This window comes from Drosophila kikkawai, chromosome 3R, assembly GCF_030179895.1.
Source record: "Drosophila kikkawai strain 14028-0561.14 chromosome 3R, DkikHiC1v2, whole genome shotgun sequence".
Classification (NCBI taxonomy): domain Eukaryota; kingdom Metazoa; phylum Arthropoda; class Insecta; order Diptera; family Drosophilidae; genus Drosophila; species Drosophila kikkawai.
The window spans coordinates 26,809,448-26,830,329 of record NC_091731.1 but is presented as its reverse complement, the minus strand read 5'-3'; the positions used below and the strand labels follow the sequence as shown (position 1 = coordinate 26,830,329).

At 51.2% G+C, this 20,882-nt stretch overlaps 11 protein-coding genes across 13 annotated transcripts; 6 read left to right on the top strand and 5 right to left on the bottom strand.

Moving 5' to 3' along the window:
* Positions 1-52: 52 nt before the first annotated feature.
* Positions 53-2,542, bottom strand: Surf4 (Surfeit locus protein 4). The gene is made up of 5 exons (XM_017176004.3): positions 2,429-2,542; positions 2,241-2,355; positions 1,238-1,501; positions 767-1,177; positions 53-688 (listed from the first exon to the last, which is right to left on the bottom strand). Exons 2-5 carry the CDS (start codon positions 2,289-2,291, stop codon positions 602-604), a joined length of 813 nt encoding a protein of 270 aa, XP_017031493.1. The 5' UTR covers positions 2,292-2,355; positions 2,429-2,542; the 3' UTR covers positions 53-601.
* A 372-nt stretch (positions 2,543-2,914) lies between these two features.
* On the top strand, positions 2,915-4,777 carry LOC108081193 (uncharacterized). Its single transcript, XM_017176259.2, has 5 exons — positions 2,915-3,406; positions 3,519-3,895; positions 3,961-4,157; positions 4,219-4,380; positions 4,441-4,777. The coding sequence occupies exons 1-5, from the start codon at positions 2,995-2,997 to the stop codon at positions 4,661-4,663; spliced, it is 1,371 nt and encodes a 456-aa protein (XP_017031748.1). The 5' UTR covers positions 2,915-2,994; the 3' UTR covers positions 4,664-4,777.
* A 23-nt stretch (positions 4,778-4,800) lies between these two features.
* Positions 4,801-6,320, top strand: LOC108081192 (zinc finger protein 567). The gene is made up of 2 exons (XM_017176257.3): positions 4,801-5,230; positions 5,292-6,320. The coding sequence occupies exons 1-2, from the start codon at positions 4,901-4,903 to the stop codon at positions 6,318-6,320; spliced, it is 1,359 nt and encodes a 452-aa protein (XP_017031746.2). The 5' UTR covers positions 4,801-4,900.
* Positions 6,321-6,510: 190 nt separating this feature from the next.
* On the top strand, positions 6,511-7,227 carry LOC108081194 (uncharacterized). Its single transcript, XM_017176260.3, has one exon. It carries the CDS (start codon positions 6,518-6,520, stop codon positions 7,163-7,165), a length of 648 nt encoding a protein of 215 aa, XP_017031749.1. The 5' UTR covers positions 6,511-6,517; the 3' UTR covers positions 7,166-7,227.
* Trs33 (trafficking protein particle complex subunit Trs33) lies at positions 7,162-7,823 on the bottom strand. Its single transcript, XM_017176261.3, has 2 exons — positions 7,664-7,823; positions 7,162-7,609 (listed from the first exon to the last, which is right to left on the bottom strand). Exons 1-2 carry the CDS (start codon positions 7,730-7,732, stop codon positions 7,220-7,222), a joined length of 459 nt encoding a protein of 152 aa, XP_017031750.1. The 5' UTR covers positions 7,733-7,823; the 3' UTR covers positions 7,162-7,219.
* A 44-nt stretch (positions 7,824-7,867) lies between these two features.
* Positions 7,868-10,615, top strand: Atg4b (Autophagy-related 4b). Of its 2 annotated transcripts, XM_017176045.2 has the most exons (6): positions 7,868-7,994; positions 8,181-9,141; positions 9,197-9,392; positions 9,463-9,539; positions 9,708-10,180; positions 10,243-10,615. In XM_017176045.2, the coding sequence occupies exons 2-6, from the start codon at positions 8,181-8,183 to the stop codon at positions 10,531-10,533; spliced, it is 1,998 nt and encodes a 665-aa protein (XP_017031534.1). In that variant the 5' UTR covers positions 7,868-7,994; the 3' UTR covers positions 10,534-10,615. The 2 variants fall into 2 exon arrangements, with proteins under 2 accessions (XP_017031534.1, XP_017031535.2); XM_017176046.3 differs by lacking the exon at positions 7,868-7,994 and having other exon boundaries at positions 8,005-9,141.
* Positions 10,616-10,864: 249 nt separating this feature from the next.
* Positions 10,865-13,798, bottom strand: Tmtc4 (Transmembrane O-mannosyltransferase targeting cadherins 4). The gene has a single exon (XM_017176043.2). The coding sequence runs from the start codon at positions 13,796-13,798 to the stop codon at positions 11,678-11,680; it is 2,121 nt and encodes a 706-aa protein (XP_017031532.1). The 3' UTR covers positions 10,865-11,677.
* A 70-nt stretch (positions 13,799-13,868) lies between these two features.
* Positions 13,869-15,914, top strand: Hibch (3-hydroxyisobutyryl-CoA hydrolase). The gene is made up of 3 exons (XM_017176048.3): positions 13,869-14,027; positions 14,093-14,977; positions 15,178-15,914. Exons 1-3 carry the CDS (start codon positions 14,025-14,027, stop codon positions 15,448-15,450), a joined length of 1,161 nt encoding a protein of 386 aa, XP_017031537.1. The 5' UTR covers positions 13,869-14,024; the 3' UTR covers positions 15,451-15,914.
* Cog2 (conserved oligomeric Golgi complex subunit 2) lies at positions 15,758-18,377 on the bottom strand. Its single transcript, XM_017176042.3, has 4 exons — positions 18,173-18,377; positions 17,044-18,114; positions 16,299-16,987; positions 15,758-16,237 (listed from the first exon to the last, which is right to left on the bottom strand). The coding sequence occupies exons 1-4, from the start codon at positions 18,263-18,265 to the stop codon at positions 15,940-15,942; spliced, it is 2,151 nt and encodes a 716-aa protein (XP_017031531.1). The 5' UTR covers positions 18,266-18,377; the 3' UTR covers positions 15,758-15,939.
* On the top strand, positions 18,373-19,620 carry Trax (Translin associated factor X). The gene is made up of 2 exons (XM_017176049.3): positions 18,373-19,310; positions 19,365-19,620. The coding sequence occupies exons 1-2, from the start codon at positions 18,598-18,600 to the stop codon at positions 19,546-19,548; spliced, it is 897 nt and encodes a 298-aa protein (XP_017031538.1). The 5' UTR covers positions 18,373-18,597; the 3' UTR covers positions 19,549-19,620.
* Positions 19,567-20,702, bottom strand: LOC108081069 (aprataxin and PNK-like factor). Of its 2 annotated transcripts, none has more exons than XM_017176050.3 (3): positions 20,182-20,702; positions 19,957-20,120; positions 19,567-19,899 (listed from the first exon to the last, which is right to left on the bottom strand). In XM_017176050.3, exons 1-3 carry the CDS (start codon positions 20,613-20,615, stop codon positions 19,664-19,666), a joined length of 834 nt encoding a protein of 277 aa, XP_017031539.1. In that variant the 5' UTR covers positions 20,616-20,702; the 3' UTR covers positions 19,567-19,663. The 2 variants fall into 2 exon arrangements, with proteins under 2 accessions (XP_017031539.1, XP_070142823.1); XM_070286722.1 differs by having other exon boundaries at positions 19,744-19,885.
* Between the last annotated feature and the right edge of the window lie 180 nt (positions 20,703-20,882).

Here is a 20,882-nt window from a genome sequence, read left to right as displayed (position 1 = left end):
TTTAATTCTATTACACTTTTGCTTATAAACGAAAGAAACAAATCATTGTCAATATTGGTACACTCATCATATTTTATACATCGGTTTCATTTCAAACTTCTATCAAACAACAAAACGCAAACACCAAGGATACACAACTTACTTATAAGGGCGTAGTACAAATCATATAAAAAATCGGCGAATAATGTGGTTGTTGTTGACAAGCAATCAATATAAAATTCAGTTATGTCTCTCATTTTGGAGGGCGGTTCAAGTGGGCCGCCCTTTTTTTTTTAGCTTTTCTCATTATGTACAAAAAGAAAATGTCTTAAATGTAGTCGAAGTTTGTCGTTGAATGTGTGCGAATGATAGTATTGGTGGGGCGTGCCGGGCGATTGTGATCCCTATGAGTGGGCCAGGGGAGGAGGGTATTGCGAAGGTCCCTTTATTGAAATTTGTCAAGTTCTTATACGTGCCGGCGTTGTGCTGCTGCTGATGCTGCTCCTGTTGTTGTCCCATTTTATGGTAAAATCCTAACTAACATTTCTCGGAAAGAGTAAAACACGGTAAAAGTCAATTGTTTCAAGTGTTTCGTTCGAGGAGCGGTAGCTTTCTGCCCGCCCTACCACTTTTTCTTGTGCTCGTCCATGGAGACGCCGCCAGGGCCCAAGGACACGATCATGAGCAGGCCACCAATAACCGAGAGCGTCTGCAAGCAAGGACGAAAGGTAGGAGGGGATTCGTAACAAAAGTCACTCGGCATATTCAATTGTTAGTATCAACATACCTGGAAGAAGTCGTATTTCAAGAAATCCCTGAGTGGCTTGTAGGACGGAATGGTCCACCAGGCATTGTGGTACAGGTTCAGCACCGTCAGTAGGGCTACCAGGATGAGGGCCGACAGCTTCGTCTTGTAGCCGAGCACGACGAGCACCATCAGAATGGAGCCTATGATATCTTGGATGACCTGCCACACGCTCAGCTCGAAACGGATCAGGGTGATAAACATGAAGGCCAGCAGGATGCGGCCAGCCAGCTGCATGAAGTTCTTGGGCTTATTGTCGCCCATCGATGGCACACCGGCAAACAGGCTGCGTCCCTCGATCCGGGCTTCGGCCAAAACGAGTAGCAGGGCACCAATCAGAGCGAAGTTGCGGAGCAAGAACTGGAAGTCCCACAGAATGGAGTATGCTATTGTCTGCCAAAACAAAATGGTGAGAAGTCAATTGCTTGCAAGATGATTTCAATTCCGCCTCACCTGTAGCACGACAATGAAGAAGAGCAGTCCGACTGCGATGTCAACCTTGAATCTAGCCATAACCATACCGCAACCACCCAACTGGCCCAGGAGATTGATCAGCACGAAGACGGTGGCCAGGAACTTGCCGCAGCCCCAGCTCATGTCCATGTACTCGCGCTGCTCGTTCCATTGGAAGTACATCCGAAGCCCGTCCTCGAAGAAGGTGGCAATGAGGCAGAGGCGGGCTACCGTTGGCAGCACATTTTTGCCGCGCTTGATAACCTGCAAGAGAGCGGAGTAGAGTAGATAGGAGTTGATAGCCAAGTTAGGTGCGATCAGGATGGGCTGATAGGCGATAAGGGCCGCCGCACGATGATAACGAGTAGTTGAGCGTGGCTTTCGGGTAGTCAATGACTGTGACGTGTCTCTCGGCGGTCTATCTCCCGATCGCTATCTGCCAGCTAACGGGTTTTGACTGCGCTCTCCGTGTAATTTGAATATTATAAATACCGAGCACGCACACCATCGCGCACGTCAGTGGCTGGTTTAAACCGCCGCCGACTTTCTCGACCACTATGTTACGGAACTCGACTTGGTCGCTGGCGTCCAACTGCCCCTCACTCTCTCGCAGCACTTTCACTTGCGGAGACAGCTCTCCTCTCTCTTTGCCTCTCTATTTCGCACACACACGCAGGCAGAGACGCGCGGCTGTGTGCGTTTCGCCTGCTGCAGACGCAACAATTGACAATTGGAGTCGGGAGTGGGATCAAGGGTACTCCCAATCGGGAGTTAATCACGGCACGACCTCGCACCTAGTCCCCTAGTTGGTTAGCGGACGAGATTATAGTGCACACAAGCGCCGTGAACTTTGCCGCGTTTGGGTGACGTTGGCAGTTTTCCGAGAGGGCAGCTGGCAGAGAATCGCCGTAAACGCAGTGTCCGGACAATGCTAAGGCGGTGGGGGAGTTATTTTGGGACCCCTCACAGGTGCCACAATCACAGTATTGCCAAAGAATATTACCTGTTCCGCCACATCCTCCGTCTTTGCAATATATTCGTTGGGTATGCTCATGTTGGCAGTTTCAGCTGCTGGCTCTGTTTTCGCAGGTTAGTCCACTCGGTTCGGTTGCTGGCAGCTGCGGGGACACTTTGGCAATTAATTGGGGCGTTCTTTGCGTCGTGTAGCTCTCCAAAGTTTAATCAAGTTACCAAAAAATCATGAATTAAAACCAGGAACTTAAAAACACACACGGCACGACGAAAGGTTGGTAGAGAGAGCCGTTGCTGGGGATGGGCAAGGTGAGAGCAACGAAATCGATGTTTATGGCGACTATCGATGTCAAATAAATTAAATTAATAAACCGTACAAACCAGGGATCGTAAGTTATAATTTTTACAATAAAAAAAAAAATAAATTGAATTTAATTCTATTTATTTATTTATTTTTTTAATATTTTAAGTATTTTTGTTTAATAAAAATTGAAATATAAATTATTCTCCAATTTTTACTTCAACAAATTGAAAATAACAGATTTTGTCAAGTTTTACAAACCAAATAAGGCCAATTTAATGTTATTTTTTATTTATTTTGAAGTTTAATTTTTCTTTTAATTTTTTAATGTTATTTATTACAAAATATCGCCGATGTCTCCACCTCTAATTATAAGTGTGACCAGAAAATGTATATTTTATTCTAACATTGGTCACTCTGGCGCTGAACTTATTTAGCCTCACAATATAAATCAACGAAAAACTGTATTAAAAAATTAATAATAATGTCAGCCAAGGCAAAGCGTCAGAGAAAAGAGGAGGATGCACCCGCAGGGGGCGGCGTCACCAAGCCGAAACAGCCGAAAATCAAAGCCAAGAGGCAATCGGACGCCGGTTACGGATCCGGAGAGTGGGATGTTGACTCCTACCGCACGGAATACGAGAGCGAGGAGCACTGGGACCTGCGCCGCAGCTTCATGCTGGCCCACAAGGATAACTTCGACGAGGAGCGCCTCGTGTGCCTAGCCCAGACGTTTGTCAACATGGAGTTCCTCGGTTGCAAGTACCCCAGCGAGACCATGCACCAGGTGGCCGAAATGTCCAAGGAGATTGCAGAGGATTTCCGGAGAAAGCGTGCCTTGCGTCTGAAGCGCACCTTTGTCTCGGCCTCAGACGCGGCGGAGCAGCGCGCTAAAGGTAGACGGAAGAACAATTAGTAGCGTAGAGAACGGGAGGAAATCACTTATATTACTAGTAACTATACGAGCCAGAGACCACAGCCTGCCTAATGCATAATTCCAACAACTAGGACGCAGGGGTGCAGCCGCAAATCAGCCACGCGCGGCGGATTCCCCAAAGGATAGCTCGAACAGATTCACACGAGAACGCCTGTGCTTCGGCGGTGGCGAGCCAATCGATCTCTACCAGGGCCTGCGCTTCGGCCCGCTCATACTGTACTTGGCCGGCGGGCGCAGCTGCCTTCGCAACTCCTGCACCACCTTTAACATAAAGTACGAGGAGCGAGCCAGCCAAGAGCAGCCGCCCAGCGACACGACAAAGTATGCCGAAATACTGCTCAATGACGAGGTGATAGCCTCCGGCCAAGGCGAAAACCTTAAGGTGGCCAAAATGGCAGCTTTTAAGCAGGCTTTGCTCCTCATACAGTCCCACTGCTACAGCATAAAGGTACAGGAATAGTCGCTATATCTAATCTGACGTATATTCTAAATGTTTCGGTTTATATTCCTCAGCTGAACGCCACCCGCGAGACCATCAAGGTGGAGAAGAGCAAGAACGGCGTGAACATTAACGTCACCAAGGAGTCGGCAGACAGCCTAGGCGATCGCAAGCTGGATGCCAGCAACAAGGGTTACCACATGATGCGAATGATGGGCTGGACAGGCGGTGGCCTGGGCCGTCAGAAGCAGGGACGGGAAGAGCCAGTGGGGTGGGTGTTTAGCACGGTTTAATGTTAACGAAAATGAACAAAAGATCATATATTTCCTTAGATATTTACTAAAGAGCAACCGCACTGGACTGGGCTCAATCAATCTGCAGGGCAGTCTCGCTGAATACCGCAAGCTGATAGAGAACTACGTGAACTCGGACGACATGCGCGACATGCAGTTTGAGCCGACGTTCTCGAAGGAGGAGCGCGCTGCCTTTCACCAGTAGGAACCCTAAACCTATCACAGTTAAGATCCGCTTATAATTGTCTTCTCCTCTTCCAGGATGGCCAGCAGGCTGGGCTTGCGCTCCAACAGCTATGGTACTGGCGAGTCCCGGCGACTGTTGATCACCAAGAAGGTTAGCTACAGTACAATACTCACGGAAGTCCTGTGCCGGCGGAATCACAAGTTTTGCGAACGCTACTTTGTGCAGGTACCCATGCAGAAGGCTCACCTGTTTCCCGGCCATGTGGCCGGGTTGGAGTTGGAAAATATATGCGAATAGGCGGCAGGAAGAGGTCAACAGCTCATAGTTCTCGTATAGGGGATTTCTTAATCGTTATTAGTTGTAAGCAAAAAGATTTCAAATACAAAACAATACGTTTTTCTAACAGTGTAATTGCTTTACGTTTCGCGGTGAATGACGGGGACAGCAGCTGGTTGCTGTGGGGCAGCAAGAAGAAGAGCCACTGCAGTTGCAAGTGCAGTTTCCTGCTTTCCTCATGTTATCCAGGCGTCAACTATGAACAAATGTCCGCGGTGCAGCTGCGAGGCAACGGGACAGAACCGCCTTGTCACCGAAAGCTGCGGCCACACCAAGTGTCGCCTCTGTCTGGTAGCGGATGTTTCCGATTGCTTGGAGTGCCGCGTTGCAAGCCAGGAGAGTGGTGCCCCCGCCGCCCAACCGGATGCCAAACCGAGGACCGCAGCGGACAAGTGCATTGTAGTCACGGATCAGGGCTATCGCTGCACAGTCTGCAACAAGGATTTTCGTAGCCGCACCCAGCAGTACTACCACCTAGCTTGCGGCAACGATCTTCTCAAGAAGTTTAGCTGTAATGAGTGCAACCGCGTAAGTTCGAGGATAGTCGAGGCCAGGTGCAGCCCCCTTAGAAGATTTATTTCCCCCACAGAGGTTCGCCACCCGTTCCCATTTGCAGTACCACCTTAGCAGCCATGAGAACCAATCGAAGCACTCCTGCAGCGTCTGTCATAAGCGGTTTAAGCAGCAAGTAGTCCTGAAACGTCACATGCGCACCCACAACACCGAACTTCATGTATGTCCGCACTGCCAGAAGGAGTTTCGACGGGAGAGCTCTCTGAACGACCATTTGGCCGCGCACTCTGATCTCGGCCTGCCCTACAAATGCGAGCTCTGCTCCAAGCAGTTCCAAAACAAGGCCAATCTGAACCAACACTGCCGGAAGCATGACAAGAACAGCGTGCGGCACAAGTGCAAGGTTTGCCAAAAGTCCTTCCTGCGTCAGTCCACGCTTCGGCTGCATATGAAGCGTCACTCAAATCGCGAGCGTCTATCCTGTCCCCTGTGTGGCAGGAGCTACAACGATGCCGATGCTTTGGCACGCCACCAGAAGCAACACATGACTGGTGGCAAGCGATACCGCTGTGCTCAATGTGAGATCACGGTAAACCGGAAGGATAACATGCTCCGCCACATGCGCTCCATGCATCCGGGCGTTGCGTTCGAGAACTGTGTGGAGATAGTAACGCCAAACTCCTGTGCCCCGGAGCCAGCAGTAGTGGAGGAGAGACCATTGAAGAGTCTAAGGTACAACAGCGTAATCAAGAGCGTTGGCAATGTGGAGCCAGTGATGCTGCCACAGTCGCCGCCACTTCCGCATCCTGAGATGCCGCTGGAAAAGCCAGTCGCCAACCCAGTGCCCATGCCGTTGCCAGACGCCATGCCCGAGAAGAACGTCCAACTGTATCGCAAGATCATCCTGGACCTGGACAACGAGGAGTACTCGAACGAGCAAAGCCTTGATGAGGTAGACGACGCCGCCGCGGTACAGAACGCTCAGGATCTCGGCCTGCAGCAGAGCCAACCAAGATGCCCGGGCCACGGCGGGAGCTCCAAATTTAGCGAGATGCACTGGCGCAAGAATTTCAAAGCCTCATACGAAAAGGGGCGCACAAATTGATGGCATGCCAGCGCTGTCTATCATCCCTGCCCTGCATCACAGGGCGGCTGATTTATTAACGATAAGTCAAGTATTGCGAACCGAACCGAAGCGAAACCGTCTTGTTGGCCGCTCGCCATATTTCCGCGTGCCGACGTCAGTGCCAAGTTCGCCGGCCATCGGAAGCAGCGATAGTGTGTCAGCAATCAGTATTCAATATGTGCGACGAGCGGTCGGAAGTCGAGACTCTGCGTGAGATATATTACCTAACCCATGGTGCCATGGCGGACACCAGTTGGCGAAAGTTGTTGGCGTTGGGCGACTCTTTGGAGCAGCAGCTGAAGCGCAAGCTGCTCTGGGTCTGGCCCACGGCACCAGACTTGGATTACTTCAATCAGCTATTGTCCATGCATGGAATCCGGAATGTCCTGAGCGTTGGCTGCGGCACCGGGCTCCTGGAATGGCTGATAACGGCAGCTGGTGGAAAGAAAGCCTCTATGTTCGGCCTGGAAGTGGATCGTAACTGGTGGCAGAGCAAGTACTCCGTGCGCAGTTTTATACCGCTGAACTATGCGGAGAATTCCACCCAACTGGATGCAGATTTCCTCAACAGTTGCTGCGAAAACGCCCCTCCTTGCGCGCTTCTCTTCTGCTATTTTAACAATCGGCGCGCTTTCTTGGACTACCTTGATGTATTTGGAGGCAGATGGATAATATTGATTGGCCCACAGCCCGCCCTGGGTATCCACACAGATCCCAATCCCGTTCAGCCCCAGCTACCCGGCAACCAGTGGACACTGCGAGAGCGCCTCAACTGGACCGACCGCAACGTTGTGGCGTTCTACGAGAAGATTAGCCTAGATTAGTGTGTAGTAAATATAATGTTATTGTAGTAATAAACCATTGCCTTATCTTCCTAACTAGTTCCTATTGACTTCTATGTGGAACTTGCACGCCGGTATGCTCTGCACCTCGGCGGTGACAGTGCTGTTGATGCCCAGATTGCTCAGGGCCCCTCGCACCAGCCCGCAGGTGAAGGCCACGAATTTGGGCGCGTGCTCCAGCTGCTTGGTGCCCGGCGAGATGCGCGTGAGAAAGCGGAATGCCTTGTCCTGCACCACATACATGCCGTGGTTGTTCGTCCTCAGGTTGTCCACCTGCTTCTTGTAGATAAGAGTCCAGAAATCGGTGCAAATGAACTTCATGGTCTCCAGCTCGTCCTTGAAGCGCGACACCTCGCGTGTGAGCCGCTCTATCAGCCGGTAGCCGGTGGTGAAGCCTATGTACTCCAAAGTGGCCAGGTCGTGCTCCTGGAAGGTGCAACCACTCGTAGTAGCGAGTTTTCAATTGCTTTTGCTCCCTACCTTGTTGTTGCCCAGGCAGTAATTGACTATCTCCGCGTGCAGGAAGTCGAAAAGGATCTCCTCGGACATTTTGCTTGGAAAATATTATTTTTAACAGAAAATTCCACCGATTTGTTTTGAACTGCAGTCGAACAGCTGTTTCTGACGTCGACACGTGAATGGCAAACAACTGGCGTCGACACGTGAATGGCAGACAAGGGTATCGATATCGATAGCTTTATCGATTTTGAGGACTAGAGATGGTATAGCTGCGATAGGCACCGATACCGAAGAACGTAAGAATAAAGAAAACAACTTGTAGTTTTTATCTTTATCTGTCAACAAATAAACGGTGAGTAAACATTTGTAATTAGCACGCACGGCAGCGGGCGAATCTCAGTTCAGCCAGGGCCAGCAAGTGGCTCGCACTGCCGTTGCCATGCCCCAGTTCTTTAAGCTTCCCAAGCTGCGAACAAAGCGTCGTCGTCGCTCATCCGCCGTTTCCGCCTCTGTTTTCATGACCCCGGCGCCCCAGCAGATGAACTATGACCTCCTCTCCAAGTTGACCGACGACAAACTGATGATCTTCGACACCGGCGAGGGTGCGATTGTGGAGGGCAGCCGGATGGGTTCAGGTCTCCAGGATGCGGACCCGCTGTCGCTGCCCATTGTGGAGGATGGCGCTGTCGAGGAGGAGCAAGCAGCCCCCATCCAGACGATGCCGCGCACCCTATTCGCCGTTCCGCGAGCCCCCTCCCCGTCTCCCGTGACTACATCAGGTGCGAATTTGAACCTCAAGTCGGAAAGTGCTGCGACAGCGACACCTCAGCGGAAAATATCGACGTCATCGCGTTTCATGAATGCCTTTAGTCAGCTATATGGAGGCAGTAGCGGCAGCGGCGCGAGCTGTGGTCACGTGGAGCAGCACGGCGATGACCCTGGTGACCTGGCGGCCAATCGGACGCCTACAAAGGGGATGGAGTCAAAGCTGGTGGCCATGTGGCACAATGTCAAGTACGGGTGGAGTGGCAAGATGCGCCAAACGAGCTTCTCCAAGGAGCAGCCGGTGTGGCTGCTGGGGCGGTGCTATCATCGCCGTTTCACGCCGCCCGTGAGCATGGAGAACTCCACCACGGAGCTGCCCAGTGGTGCGGACTCGTCGCCCGACAACGCCACATCCGCGTTCGACAGCATACAGGCCACATCGTCGACGTCCGCATCCCTGTATCCCGCCCTTAATCCTCAGCAGATCGACGAAATTGTGGTGCCGCAGGAGCTGGGCATGGACGCGGCCGAAAACCAAGTGGGCGAACAGCCCTGGGAGGAGGGCATTGAAGGCTTTCGACGTGACTTCTACAGTCGCATATGGATGACCTATCGGCGGGAGTTTCCCATCATGAATGGCTCCAACTACACATCAGACTGCGGCTGGGGGTGCATGTTGCGGAGTGGACAGATGCTGCTGGCCCAAGGGCTTATCTGTCACTTCCTGGGACGAAGTAAGTTTATGATGGGGATTATAATGGGGATGTTAAGACATTTGTTTATTTGCAGGCTGGCGCTACGACTCGGAATCGCAGCTGCACTCCACCTACGAGGATAATATGCATAAGAAGATCGTTAAATGGTTCGGGGACAGCTCCTCGAAGAGCAGCCCCTTCTCCATCCACGCCCTGGTGCGGCTGGGTGAGCGCTTGGGCAAGAAACCGGGCGATTGGTACGGCCCCGCCTCTGTCTCCTATTTGCTAAAGTGAGCTAACATTCTTATCGGAGATCGGGAATCTTTATCACGGCTATTTTATATTTACTTTTATCCACAGACACGCCTTGGAGCATGCAGCCCAGGAGAATGCCGACTTTGACAATATTAGCGTTTACGTAGCCAAGGACTGCACCAGTAAGTACAAGTGGGGGAAACCTTTGAATTTAATTAGATAACCCGATGACAACCTGATACGAACATGAGTAATGGTAGCAGTCTTGTTGCTTGAGCCCATTACTCATGGTCAGAGTCTTATTTGATAACGACGACCTGGTCTGTGATAACAGCGCTTCCGTCTTTCAGTTTATATGCAAGATATTGAAGATCAGTGCAGCATTCCAGAGCCGGCGCCGAAACCCCATGTGCCTTGGCAACAAGCGAAGCGGCCGCAGGCGGAAGTGCCCAAGACGGAGCAGCAGCACTGGAAGAGTCTCATTGTGCTCATACCCCTGCGACTGGGCAGCGACAAACTGAATCCGGCGTATGCCCATTGCCTGAAGCTGCTGCTGAGCACGGAGCACTGTCTGGGCATCATTGGCGGCAAGCCGAAGCACTCATTGTACTTTGTGGGTTTCCAGGAGGACAGGCTCATTCATCTTGATCCGCACTATTGCCAAGAGATGGTCGATGTGAACCAGGAGAACTTCTCGCTGCAGACCTTCCACTGCAAGTCGCCGCGAAAGCTCAAGTCGAGCAAGATGGATCCCAGCTGTTGCATCGGCTTCTACTGTGCCACCAAGAGTGATTTCGACAACTTTATGGAGAGCGTACAACTGGTGAGCTAAGCACTCGGTTTACATGTCTCAATACCTGCTAATAATTTGGAAATCCTTTCCAGTATCTGCATCCGATGCGCTGCGCCTCGGGGGCAACTGCCGGAATGCCACAGGTGGCAGCTCCACAACAACAGGCCGAGCAATTGGATACCAACTATCCGCTGTTTACATTCTCGCGGGGTCGTTGCATGGACCATGAGCGGGACGAAATGAGCGATTCGCTGTACAAGCCCCTCATAAAGCAGGTGGCCGCTTTGGCACAAGAACTGGGCGCCCAGCTATCACCCGCCGCGCAGCAGGGCGATGACAATGACCAAGATGATAGCGAAAGCGAGGAGTTTGTGCTGCTGTAGATCGTTCGTTCCGCCATAACTGCTGTGTTGTTGCTGTGCTAGCTGTGTTATTTGCTCACTATTATTTGCCGTTGCTCGCCTGCTCGCCTCCGAAAAACCCCACAGACCCGACCCGTATCTCAAACACAAAGACTTTGTTGTACCTTTACGCCTACGCATATACATATGTAGTACATAGTGGCATGTATCTTGAATATTTACCGACGTATCCGCGTTAATTCCTCTCTCTCTTTTGTTCGACTTGTAGTCTCGCATTCTGCCAAAGTGTTTCGTCAGCAGCCTGAACGGTTTATACACATGTGTTATATATAAACTTACGTAATCTGCGGTATTATTATTTTAAAACATGAATCTTTAATGGAATTGAATAATCATTTTACACGGGCGCAACCATTGCGCTATTCTCTAAAGTATTTCATGTAGTTCTTACGTTCTAGCTAATTTATGTAAGTCGTCTCTTAGTTGTTCGATCATTAATTAGTTGTAACATTAATTGTATATAATACCCTCGTAAATTAATAAATAAATTAATTATCCTAAACGTAATTTTACTTATAAAAACTAAACAGGCCGGCAAATATTGAAAATATCGTAGAACCATGAACCGGAATATACTTTTCCGATAGTTTTTGATGAGTAGAACTTAAATCTAGTCCCGGAACGTTTCCTATATGTAAGGTTTTTGAGATGTTCCATTTTTTCGGTTCTTTTGAGGTTCTGTAGCTTCAATAGTTTTTATGTTCAAATATTTTAAAAACCTAAAGTGTTGAAAATTTTCTGAGACGTGGACCTGAAGTCCAGCGCATCAAAAAACTATAGGAAAAGTCTATTCCGGATCTTGGTTGCAAAAAGCTGTCGACCTGTGTTATATATAGGAAATACTGGGATTTGAGATGGACATTCACTTAGGTATGGTTTATTCTAGTTTCAGGGACACCAATGAGTAAGTACATGGACTATTGGTTATTGCGACTAGTGACTCAGCACACAACCTTTTTGGTTATTAACAGAACTCTCTGTTTTTACACCCATTTGGACTTGAGTAGAAAATATTCTTTTTTGTTAAGGTGCAAGGTTCTTAGACAATCAACTACAAATTGCTTTCAAACTCGGACGAGCTGCGGTGGGATTGAGATGCAATCGCTTACCTTTCAATGACGACCTTTGCCTCCCTTTCCAGGCGTTTCAGCAGCTTGTTCAGATTCTCCCGCGCTGTCGTTGCTCTACCCGAATTAATGCTTATCGCCATTCGATACGCCTCGATGGCCTCCTGGCTCTTGTCCCAGCGGTGATAGAGGACTCCGAGGTTCGTGTGATAGAGCATGTTGTGGGGCTCCAGCTCAATGACTCGCTTGTAAATCGCCTCCGCTTCAACGTAGTGCTTCATCTTGCCCAGAACATTGGCCCGAATGAACAGGATGCTGACCTCGTTGGGCAAGTGCAGCAGAGCCTGATCCGAGAGGCGCAGGGCATCTTCATGAAGGCCCCTATTGTCCAGCATAGTGAGGATGTTGGCCCAGGCCTTCGGCTGCCGGGGATTCAGGCCCACTGCATGCTGCCAATGGTGCAGGGCCTCGGAGTAGAGCTTCTGTTCCAGATACAGATTCCCCATGTTGTAGTAGCACACGGCGAAGTTGGCCCTGTGCTTCAGTGCCTTCTCGTAGCTGGCCAGCGCCTGGGCGTATTTCTTTTGAGCGGATTGCACAATGCCCAGATTCATCCAGGCCGCCGGAAAGGCGGGATACACCTGCAAAGCCAGTCGGATGTACTCCTCTGCGGTGGCCAGCTGACCATGCTCCCGATACAGGTTCCCGAGGTTCATCAAAGCGGACTCATAGCCGGGATACAGCTCAATGGCCTTGTGATAGTGCTGGAACGCCTTGGTATTGTTTCCCGTATCGGTGGCCAAGCGAGCGATGTTGTAGTGCACCTTGGCGTTGTCCGGACACACTTGCAGGCCGGACTTGAACAGCTGCTCCTCGTTTAGCCAGTCTGTGGCCCGTTGCCGTGTGCGCAGCATCATTACACTGAGGAGAACCATCAGGAGAACCTGCAGGCAGAGGCGCCAATAAGCTCGGCCCGAACTGCTGTCATACCAGTAGAGAAACCCGTAGATGGACAGCAGGCAGAAGCCGATGGATGGAACATAAAGAGTCCGCTCCGCGATTACGAATCCAACACTGATAATGCCCGAAGCCGGCAGGAAGGGAACTACCATCAGCCCCAGAGCCAGCATCATGCCGGGCAGGCGTCGGAAGTTCTTCAGAGCCACCAGCACAATGGAGTAGAATCCGATGACGCCCTGCAGCCGCAGGTCCCAAATGCTGGTCACCAGCTTCACACATCCCAGAGCCCAGTCGTAGCACAGCCAGTGGGGGCAGAGCATCAGCCAGATGTTCATGACCAACAAGAACTGCTGTGACAGTCCGCGGGTCAAAACGTGCTCGTTGTGGGCCACTGGGTTGTCCACTTCCTTGAACGTTGGCTGCTCAAAGTCCTGCCACCACAAGCGGGTGGTTAGCAGAGCCGAAGTGCCCACTAAGTAGACGACGTAGCTCACCCGGGAGCGCACCAGATTCCACTGATCCCGGTACGATAGCAGGTAGTAGCCATTTTGAAAGTAATCCAGCAGCACACACGACATTGGAATAGTCACTGCTGATTCCTTGAAGAGTATGCCCACCGAGGTGAGGATCAGGACAAGGCCAACGGTCTGTGAGCTGCGCTTTCCGGTGTTGGCCACGGTCAGCAGCAGGCAGAGCAGGTGAATCATTCCGAACATAAGCTCAGCTCGTCCCACAACTCCGGAGACCGCCTCCGTGTGGATTGGGTGGGCAGCAAACAGCGCCGCCGAAATGGTGGCCCATCGCTCCGTGTTGATCTCCGTCACATACAGCGATCGCACCAGACGCCACATGAGCAGCGTGTTGACGCAGTGCAGCAGGAGGTTGAGGAACTTCATGTGAGCTGCGCTCAGGCCTAGCAGAGCGTATTCGCAGTGGAACATCAGGGTGGTCAGCGGCCGGAACGACTTGTGCGAGTCTGCGCTGACCAGGGAGGCCCCCCAGAAATCGTGCGTGAAAATCGCCGTCCAGTTGGTGGGCAGTACGCTGACATCCCGGTTCTTGACGATGGCCACCGTGTCGTCGAAGACAAACGTAGCCCCACGGAGGCCGCCGCAGCCGTAGCACACAAGACAAATCAGGACCAGGATCGACTGGCAGACCATGCTCTGCAGCCCGGCCTTGGGAAGGGAGCCCAGCATCGTTTTACCCAGTACTTTTAAGTTCAATTCACTATTTTAATTCAGAACTCGGACTCTGGATTTGTATCAATTTTTTGTTGTGATTAAATCGAATAGTCGATATCGATTTCACCCCCATCGATAACCTCATCGAATAGGTAGACGATAGTTCTAATGCTATTGCGCAACAGGTGAGGCTCACCGTGAGAACAAAACACAAAGCCCAGCAGACAGACAGCCGCTCAACATGGTAAGTAATGCAAATTGCGTGCAAATGAAGGCGCATAGCTAACCCAAGCCATGCTTTCCCGCCAGCAAAGCCCAATTCAAAGGTTGGTGTACACATTCGGTCATCGCACCTACAGCCAGTTGCCGCTGATCGGCGGAGCAGCAATGTCAACAAAGAACCCCCCGGCCATGGCCTTCTCCGCGCGCCTCTCCTCCTCCTCCGTGCTGGCCACGGAGTCGTCCAACAAGGGCATGATCATCCTAAACCGCCCCAAGGCGCTGAACGCCATCAACCTGGAGATGGTGCGCAAAATCTACAAACACCTGAAGAAGTGTGAAAAGTCCAAGTCTCTGCTGATAATTAAGGGGACAGGCGAGAAAGCCTTCTGTGCCGGCGGTGATGTGCGAGCCCTCGTCGAGGCGGGCCCCACCGACGAGTCCAAGAGTTTCTTTCGGGAGGAGTACAGCACCAACGCCCTCATCGGAAACTACAAGATTCCCTACATCGCCATCATCGATGGCATCACCATGGGCGGTGGCGTCGGCCTGAGTGTGCATGGAAAGTATCGCGTGGCCACGGACAGGACGCTGTTCGCCATGCCGGAGACGGCCATCGGGTTGTTCCCAGATGTGGGTGGCTCCTTCTTTCTGCCACGCCTGCAGGGTAAGCTGGGCCTCTATTTGGGGCTTACAGGATACCGTCTCCGCGGTGGTGACGTCTTTTACTCGGGCATTGCCACGCACTACTGCGAGAGCAGCAAGATTTCAGATCTGGAGACGGCGCTGCTCAACTGCCCCGATGCGGATGACGTGCCCGAGCTGCTCCAAAAGTACCATTCCACGCCGGAGAAGCCGTTCTCGCTGCAGCCGGTGCTGGAGCAGATCAACCAGAACTTTTCGGCGGACTCCGTCGAGGGCATATTCGAGAATCTGAAGAACGACGGCAGCGAGTGGGCAAATAAGACGATTGAGGTGAGCGAAATACTTGGTTAACAGTGATAAGAGCACAATCAGATGTTAATTGGTTGAACCAATCAGCATTTGGCGCGCTTTTAACACTCAAATATTTGGAACGGCTTTCAGCCAATTAGCGCTGCCTTGGTTGTGGCACGATTTCGCACAACTGGCGCACGTAAATAATCACCCAATTCCTGCTTGTTTGTCTATTTCAGACGCTCTGCAAGACGTCGCCCACCTCGCTGAAGGTCACGTTCCGCCAGCTGGAGCTCGGCTCGCAGCTGTCGCTGGCCCAGTGCCTGATTATGGAGTATCGGCTGGCCGTGCGTCACTTGGAGCGCAGCGACTTCAAGGAGGGTGTACGCGCCTTGCTGATCGACAAGGACCAGAAGCCCAAGTGGCAGCCCGCACAGCTGAGCGAGGTCACCGAGGAGCAGGTGCAATGGTTCTTCCGCAAGCTGCCGGACACCGAGGAGCTCAAACTGTAATGTAGCAGGGTTGCCTAGTTTTGTTTTGTTTGGTTCCGAGAGCCTGCCTTTTCCGTTTCTCCTCCGTTATGACGCTCATTTCTATATACACACAAAACCCTATACCCATGTATATAAAAATCTTCGCAAGCTTGAGTTCTTTTTTGCATGGTTCCTTGCCTGCCGTGTTGCAATATTCGTTATCAGTTATCCGTTATCCGTATGGTGGCCACAGACAAGCACTGTCGCTAAATATCTGCAATCTCTTCTCTGTTTCATTCCAACAGCGAGTAACTCCAGAGGAAATGCCCGTATTTACCCATAACGATTGTGAAAATCAATGCATTTATATATGATATACGTATATCCCTATATATAATATATTATATACAATTCGTAGTCCTAATTCAATCACTAATTGTGCCTAAAGAATCGTAAGAAGTCGATTATTAACAAGAATAAACTGAAGTGTATATGTTTAATAACTGTTCGTTCGTTCGTTGATAGCATCTAGGAGGATCTGGTGTCCCTAAGCTTGATACTGTCCTCCACCATGTCGGTTAGCTCGGACAGTTTATCGATCTGCGACGCCTGGAAGTTGAGATTGGCGAGCTCCTGCTTCCAGGCAGTGACGTCCACACGCAGCTGAACGCGTATCTTATCGTCGTCAGACATCACAGCAGAGCTTCCCTGCGTGGGAGGTGCGCCGGATCCACCGGATCCGCCACTCTTTACGTTCCGTAGCCTGCGCAATGATTCCTCGGTTTTCTGGACAGACGTGAGGACATCACTTACCACGTTGAAATACCTGGAGAGTCAAAGAAACGCCTGTTGAAAAGCTCGTTGTACGTCAAGGTATTTACACTTACGCTTTTGTTATGTGACTGGCAACCTCGGAGAGGATTTGCTCCACCACCAGAGTGCCGAGCTGGGATTCGTGTTGCTGGGCAAACGCCTTCAGTGGACGAATCATTTGTTCCACGTAGCCAGAGCATCGGGAGGGAACTTCTCGATTTGTCTTGCGATACAGGCGTGGCAAGTCGTTCACCTGGCGCACATTCTCTGTCTCGCACTCGCCGATCAGCAGCTCCACCAAGGTATTTTGTATGCTCGACAAATGCCCACCCAATGCATCGCCCAAGGCGGCCATGGATTTGCCCAGGACATCGTTGAACATTTTCGAGCGCTGATCAGCGGGCACTGATTGGACAATTAATTGCTGAAGCTCCGGCAGATAGGCGTCCAGTTTGCGGATGTCCGAGTGCAGAGCAATCAGCAATTGATGTCTGGTAAAGGACTTGGCGAAGCTGCTGCCTTTGGAGACGGCTATGGCATCGGTGATCCAGCGCGACAGACGGAGCACTATCTGCACGTTCAGCTTGTAGAATTTGGGAAATACTTCGGGCAGGTAAACACCCTCCGCCCAGCATCTTTGCATAGCTTCCTTGGCGGCATTGAATGTGGTTAGTTTGTAGGCCTTTTCATCGGTATTCGTCGCATTCAAAGTGTCATCCTGCAGCACTGGCTCCAGCTTAGCCTCGAATTGCCCAGCAATTTCCTGTAACATTCAATCAAATGGTAGAGTGTGCTTCGATTATTAACTGACTCCCATACCTGAAAGCATATTTGGAAGTAAACCGGGAGATTCCAGCGGGCCTCGAAGCTCTTTGTCTGCTTGTGCTGGCGGTAGAGGGCCACCGCCTGCTCTCCGCTGCTGGCTAACAGCTCCTCTATTTTCGCGAGAAAGTCGCGGGTGCACTTGTACTTGACATAGAACACCTCCGAGTTGCCCGGGGCGAAGATAGAGTTCATGTGCAGTTCGAGGCGCGACTCCACATCGGCCCAATAGCTGTTCACCACAAAGTTAAATCCCGGAAACTTGTCAGAGTAGAGCGTCAAGCGGAGCAGGTCGGTCATGTGCAGGGAAATAAAGTTGAGAATCTTGCTGTAAATTCCTGCCAGACCCTGCGGTGAGTTTTGCAGTTGCTGCTCTCCAATGACGCCGCTCATGTAGGGCGCCACCACGTCCTCCCGGAAAGCGCTTTCCGCTTGGCCGCAAGCATTCAGGGTGATATAGATGCGCAGACAACGCTCCAGGTGCTCCGGCGCTGAGTTGCGAGCCTGGCCCAAGGCATCGTTGAAGAACCGGCGCAGATGCTGGTGCAGCTGCTCCTCTAGTTGCCGGATCTTCGCCTGCTGGTCGACATTAAGGTGCTTGGAGCAGTGCTTTTCGTGAAATTGCAGTTGAATCAGGTCCAGCGCGGCGCGTTCCAGATCCACTGCTTGAACCGGCTGATCTCCGCTAAGTTTGCGATCAATTAGATCCTGCAGCTTTGCGATTGTCTCGTAGACCTTCTTCAGGCTCTGCAGGCTGCGCTTGAACTCCCGCAATTGACGCTTCTCCTCCAACTGGGCTCGCAGCTCCGACACATTTTCGTCGATCAGGTCATGGATGCTTTCAATGTCGCTACGGAACTGCTCCAGTGGCCGCTGGATGGTCTCAATGGACTGGTCCAGGCCCACCAAGTTTGCGCTCAGATTGACGAAGTCCGCGTAATCCTCGTTGATGAGATCGATCATCGCTGCCCGAAGACCCTTCAAGTACACCCCCAAATTGTCACGTAACTGCTCCAGACTGGGTGCATTGCGGTTCTTGTGAAGAAACTCGTCCACCGAGAAGTTTGCCTATTTGACGATGTGTATTGACAACAGAATCATAAGCTTTCCGGGATTGATTACTCACCTTCATAAACTCGGTCTTGTCGAAGCACAGCTTCTCCGCGGTGCTGGTGGAGCCAGCGGGCAAGTGAACCGGCTTCGTGGCGGGGTCATGCATGGCCGTGGAATCGAACTTGATTAATTCCAGCCAAAGAACTTGAACAAATTCCAAGTTAAATTCTGCCACGAACAATAAACAGTTTAGGATTGGTGTGACCAATTATTGAAAGGGCAGAGATATCGGCCACGGCCCGGCTTATGAGTTTATCGGTCAATCGAATAATTCGTGTGACCATTTCGTTTAACTTTCCCAGCGCTGTACTTGGGCACACTGCCGGCAACATTTTGTTTTAAAACAATTGTCCACCAAACACCGAAGAATCGGTCAATTGCAGTGTACCTATTGGGTTTAAAGACGTAAATCTTACACAAACGACTGAGAATCTCAATATGCCGAAGAACGGTAGCGGTGGCAACCGAAATAATGCTCCTAGGAAGCGTCAGCCGGCGGCGCAATTAGATGAGGAGAACCCCATCATTCAGGCCTTTCGGAATTACTCCGCTGAACTTACCATGAAGCACGATCGCCACGAGCGCATCGTCAAGCTGAGCCGCGACATCACCATCGAGTCCAAGCGTATCATATTCCTGCTGCACTCTATCGACTCGCGCAAGCAGAACAAGGAGAAGGTCCTGGAGGAGGCACGCCAGCGCCTGGCAAAACTGATTGAGGTAAACTTTCGGGCCGTCGCCCTGGAGCTGCGCGACCAGGATGTATATCAGTTTCGCGGCGCCTACTCGCCCGGGCTGCAGGAGTTCATCGAGGCCTACACCTACATGGAGTATCTGTGCAGCGAAGATGGAGCAAAGGAGAACAAGAGCGTTTCTGACTGGCAAGCGCTGCAGGCGGTTATGCAGTATGTGGAGGAAGCCGGCAAAGCCAAGGGCGAGGACACCAGCGTAACCGAAGTGGAAGCTGTGGCTGAGCCGGTGGTGGAGGAGGTGCCCAAGAAGTTTCAGTTCTTCGTAGACCCAACGGAATATGTATTGGGACTGTCCGATCTGACCGGGGAGCTAATGCGCCGGTGCATAAACTCATTGGGCAGCGGCGACACTGACACATGCTTGGAGACCTGCAAGACCCTGCAGCACTTCTATACAGGGTAAGCCTGCTTAGTTTCCATTGACACTTTATAGTGATCTTGGTCTCTTTTCAGGTACATTAGTCTCCACTGCCCGAGAGCCCGCGAATTGTGGCGCAAGATCACCACCATGCGCCAGAGCGTTCTCAAGGCGGAGAACGTCTGCTACAATGTGAAGGTGCGTGGAGGCGAAGCTGCCAAATGGGGAGCTACCTTTGACCAAAAGCCAGCCGAGGAGGTGGACGAGGGTTTCTACTAATAAAATACGCTGTAAAACTAGCGTACAACAAAGGAAAATATATTGAAGTAACTTGATACTCGGAACGGATAACTCTAAAGTAACAATGAATGTGTAGGTAGTAGATGCTACGCCGCTAGTCATAGTCATCTGTGTTAATGCGCTGGCTATCGAACTCCAGCTCATCCTCTTCATCTTCGTCAATGTCTGCTCCTGGACGATAGTCCACATCGTTGTCATTGTCGCCTCCAAATGGGTCACTGTCCTCGTCGTCTGTCCCAAAGTCATCCTCGTCAGCGGGTCCGCTGTTGCCGTTCTGCCGCTGGGCCCGTCGTTGGCGCAGACGATTGCGAATGTTCTGCGCGGAATTGACTAGAGCGACCTTTAGCCAACCTGAAGCAAGCAGAGCCAGCGAGGCATCCTACTTACAATCTGCGGGGTGGGAATGTTGCTGGAAGTGCACTGGATTGCGGCGATAGCAGGCGTTGCCAAAGGGACAAGCTGGTGTTCCGAGTGGCGGTTCGGGGAAGTTGGGCCGGCGATAGTCCGAATCACCCGGATGAGCTTCAGCACTTCGATGTGCCGGATTGCGTCTGCGGATGGATTGGGAAAATGCAAGAGCTATGTGTAGGGATGATGAAGGTGGTGGGTTACCTGTAACATCGAATGCCGAAGCGGCATGACGGCCTGAGACTGCTCGACGTCACGGCAGAGTCGTCGGAGGCTTGTCCATTAGAATTGGGGGGTTCAATTTTAACCACCGCCGCTGCAGGTGGTTCTGCTTTTACCTGGAGGCTTCCAGTATCGCTGCTGGAGGCTGCAGCAGGAGCAGGCTCTGCCTCTGCCCCAGCATCCTCATCTACCGGCTCGGTTTTTACTGCAACTGAAATATCGGGATTTGGTTCGGTTTTAATGGGAACCACAGACTCCGACTCCTCCGGTTTTATGCGTTTGTTTTGAATGTTTTCGTCGATTTCGTCTTGTTGGGGTGACTTTCGTTTGGACGCTTGGCCGTCATCGGAGCCATTAGCTTCCGCCCTGACGGTTTCATTTCCATCAGGGGTTTCTGTCTCCACAATGGCACTCATATTCAACTACGTTAATACGAACAGGAATGTGCGCGTCTTGTTTATTGAAAATGTTTATTTCACAAGAACTAAAGATGACACACCAACGATTATGCTATGGATGCTATCGATACATTTGATTGAACGTTGCCATATGGCGAGGATATTTGTACTTTTTTTAATTTGCCGCACCAACAGCCAATCGTTGCGGTAAAATTTCTTTTTTTTAGGATGCAAAGGCTTGAGGGGAATGTGAAAAGTTCAATTTTCCACCTAAAAACTCAAGGA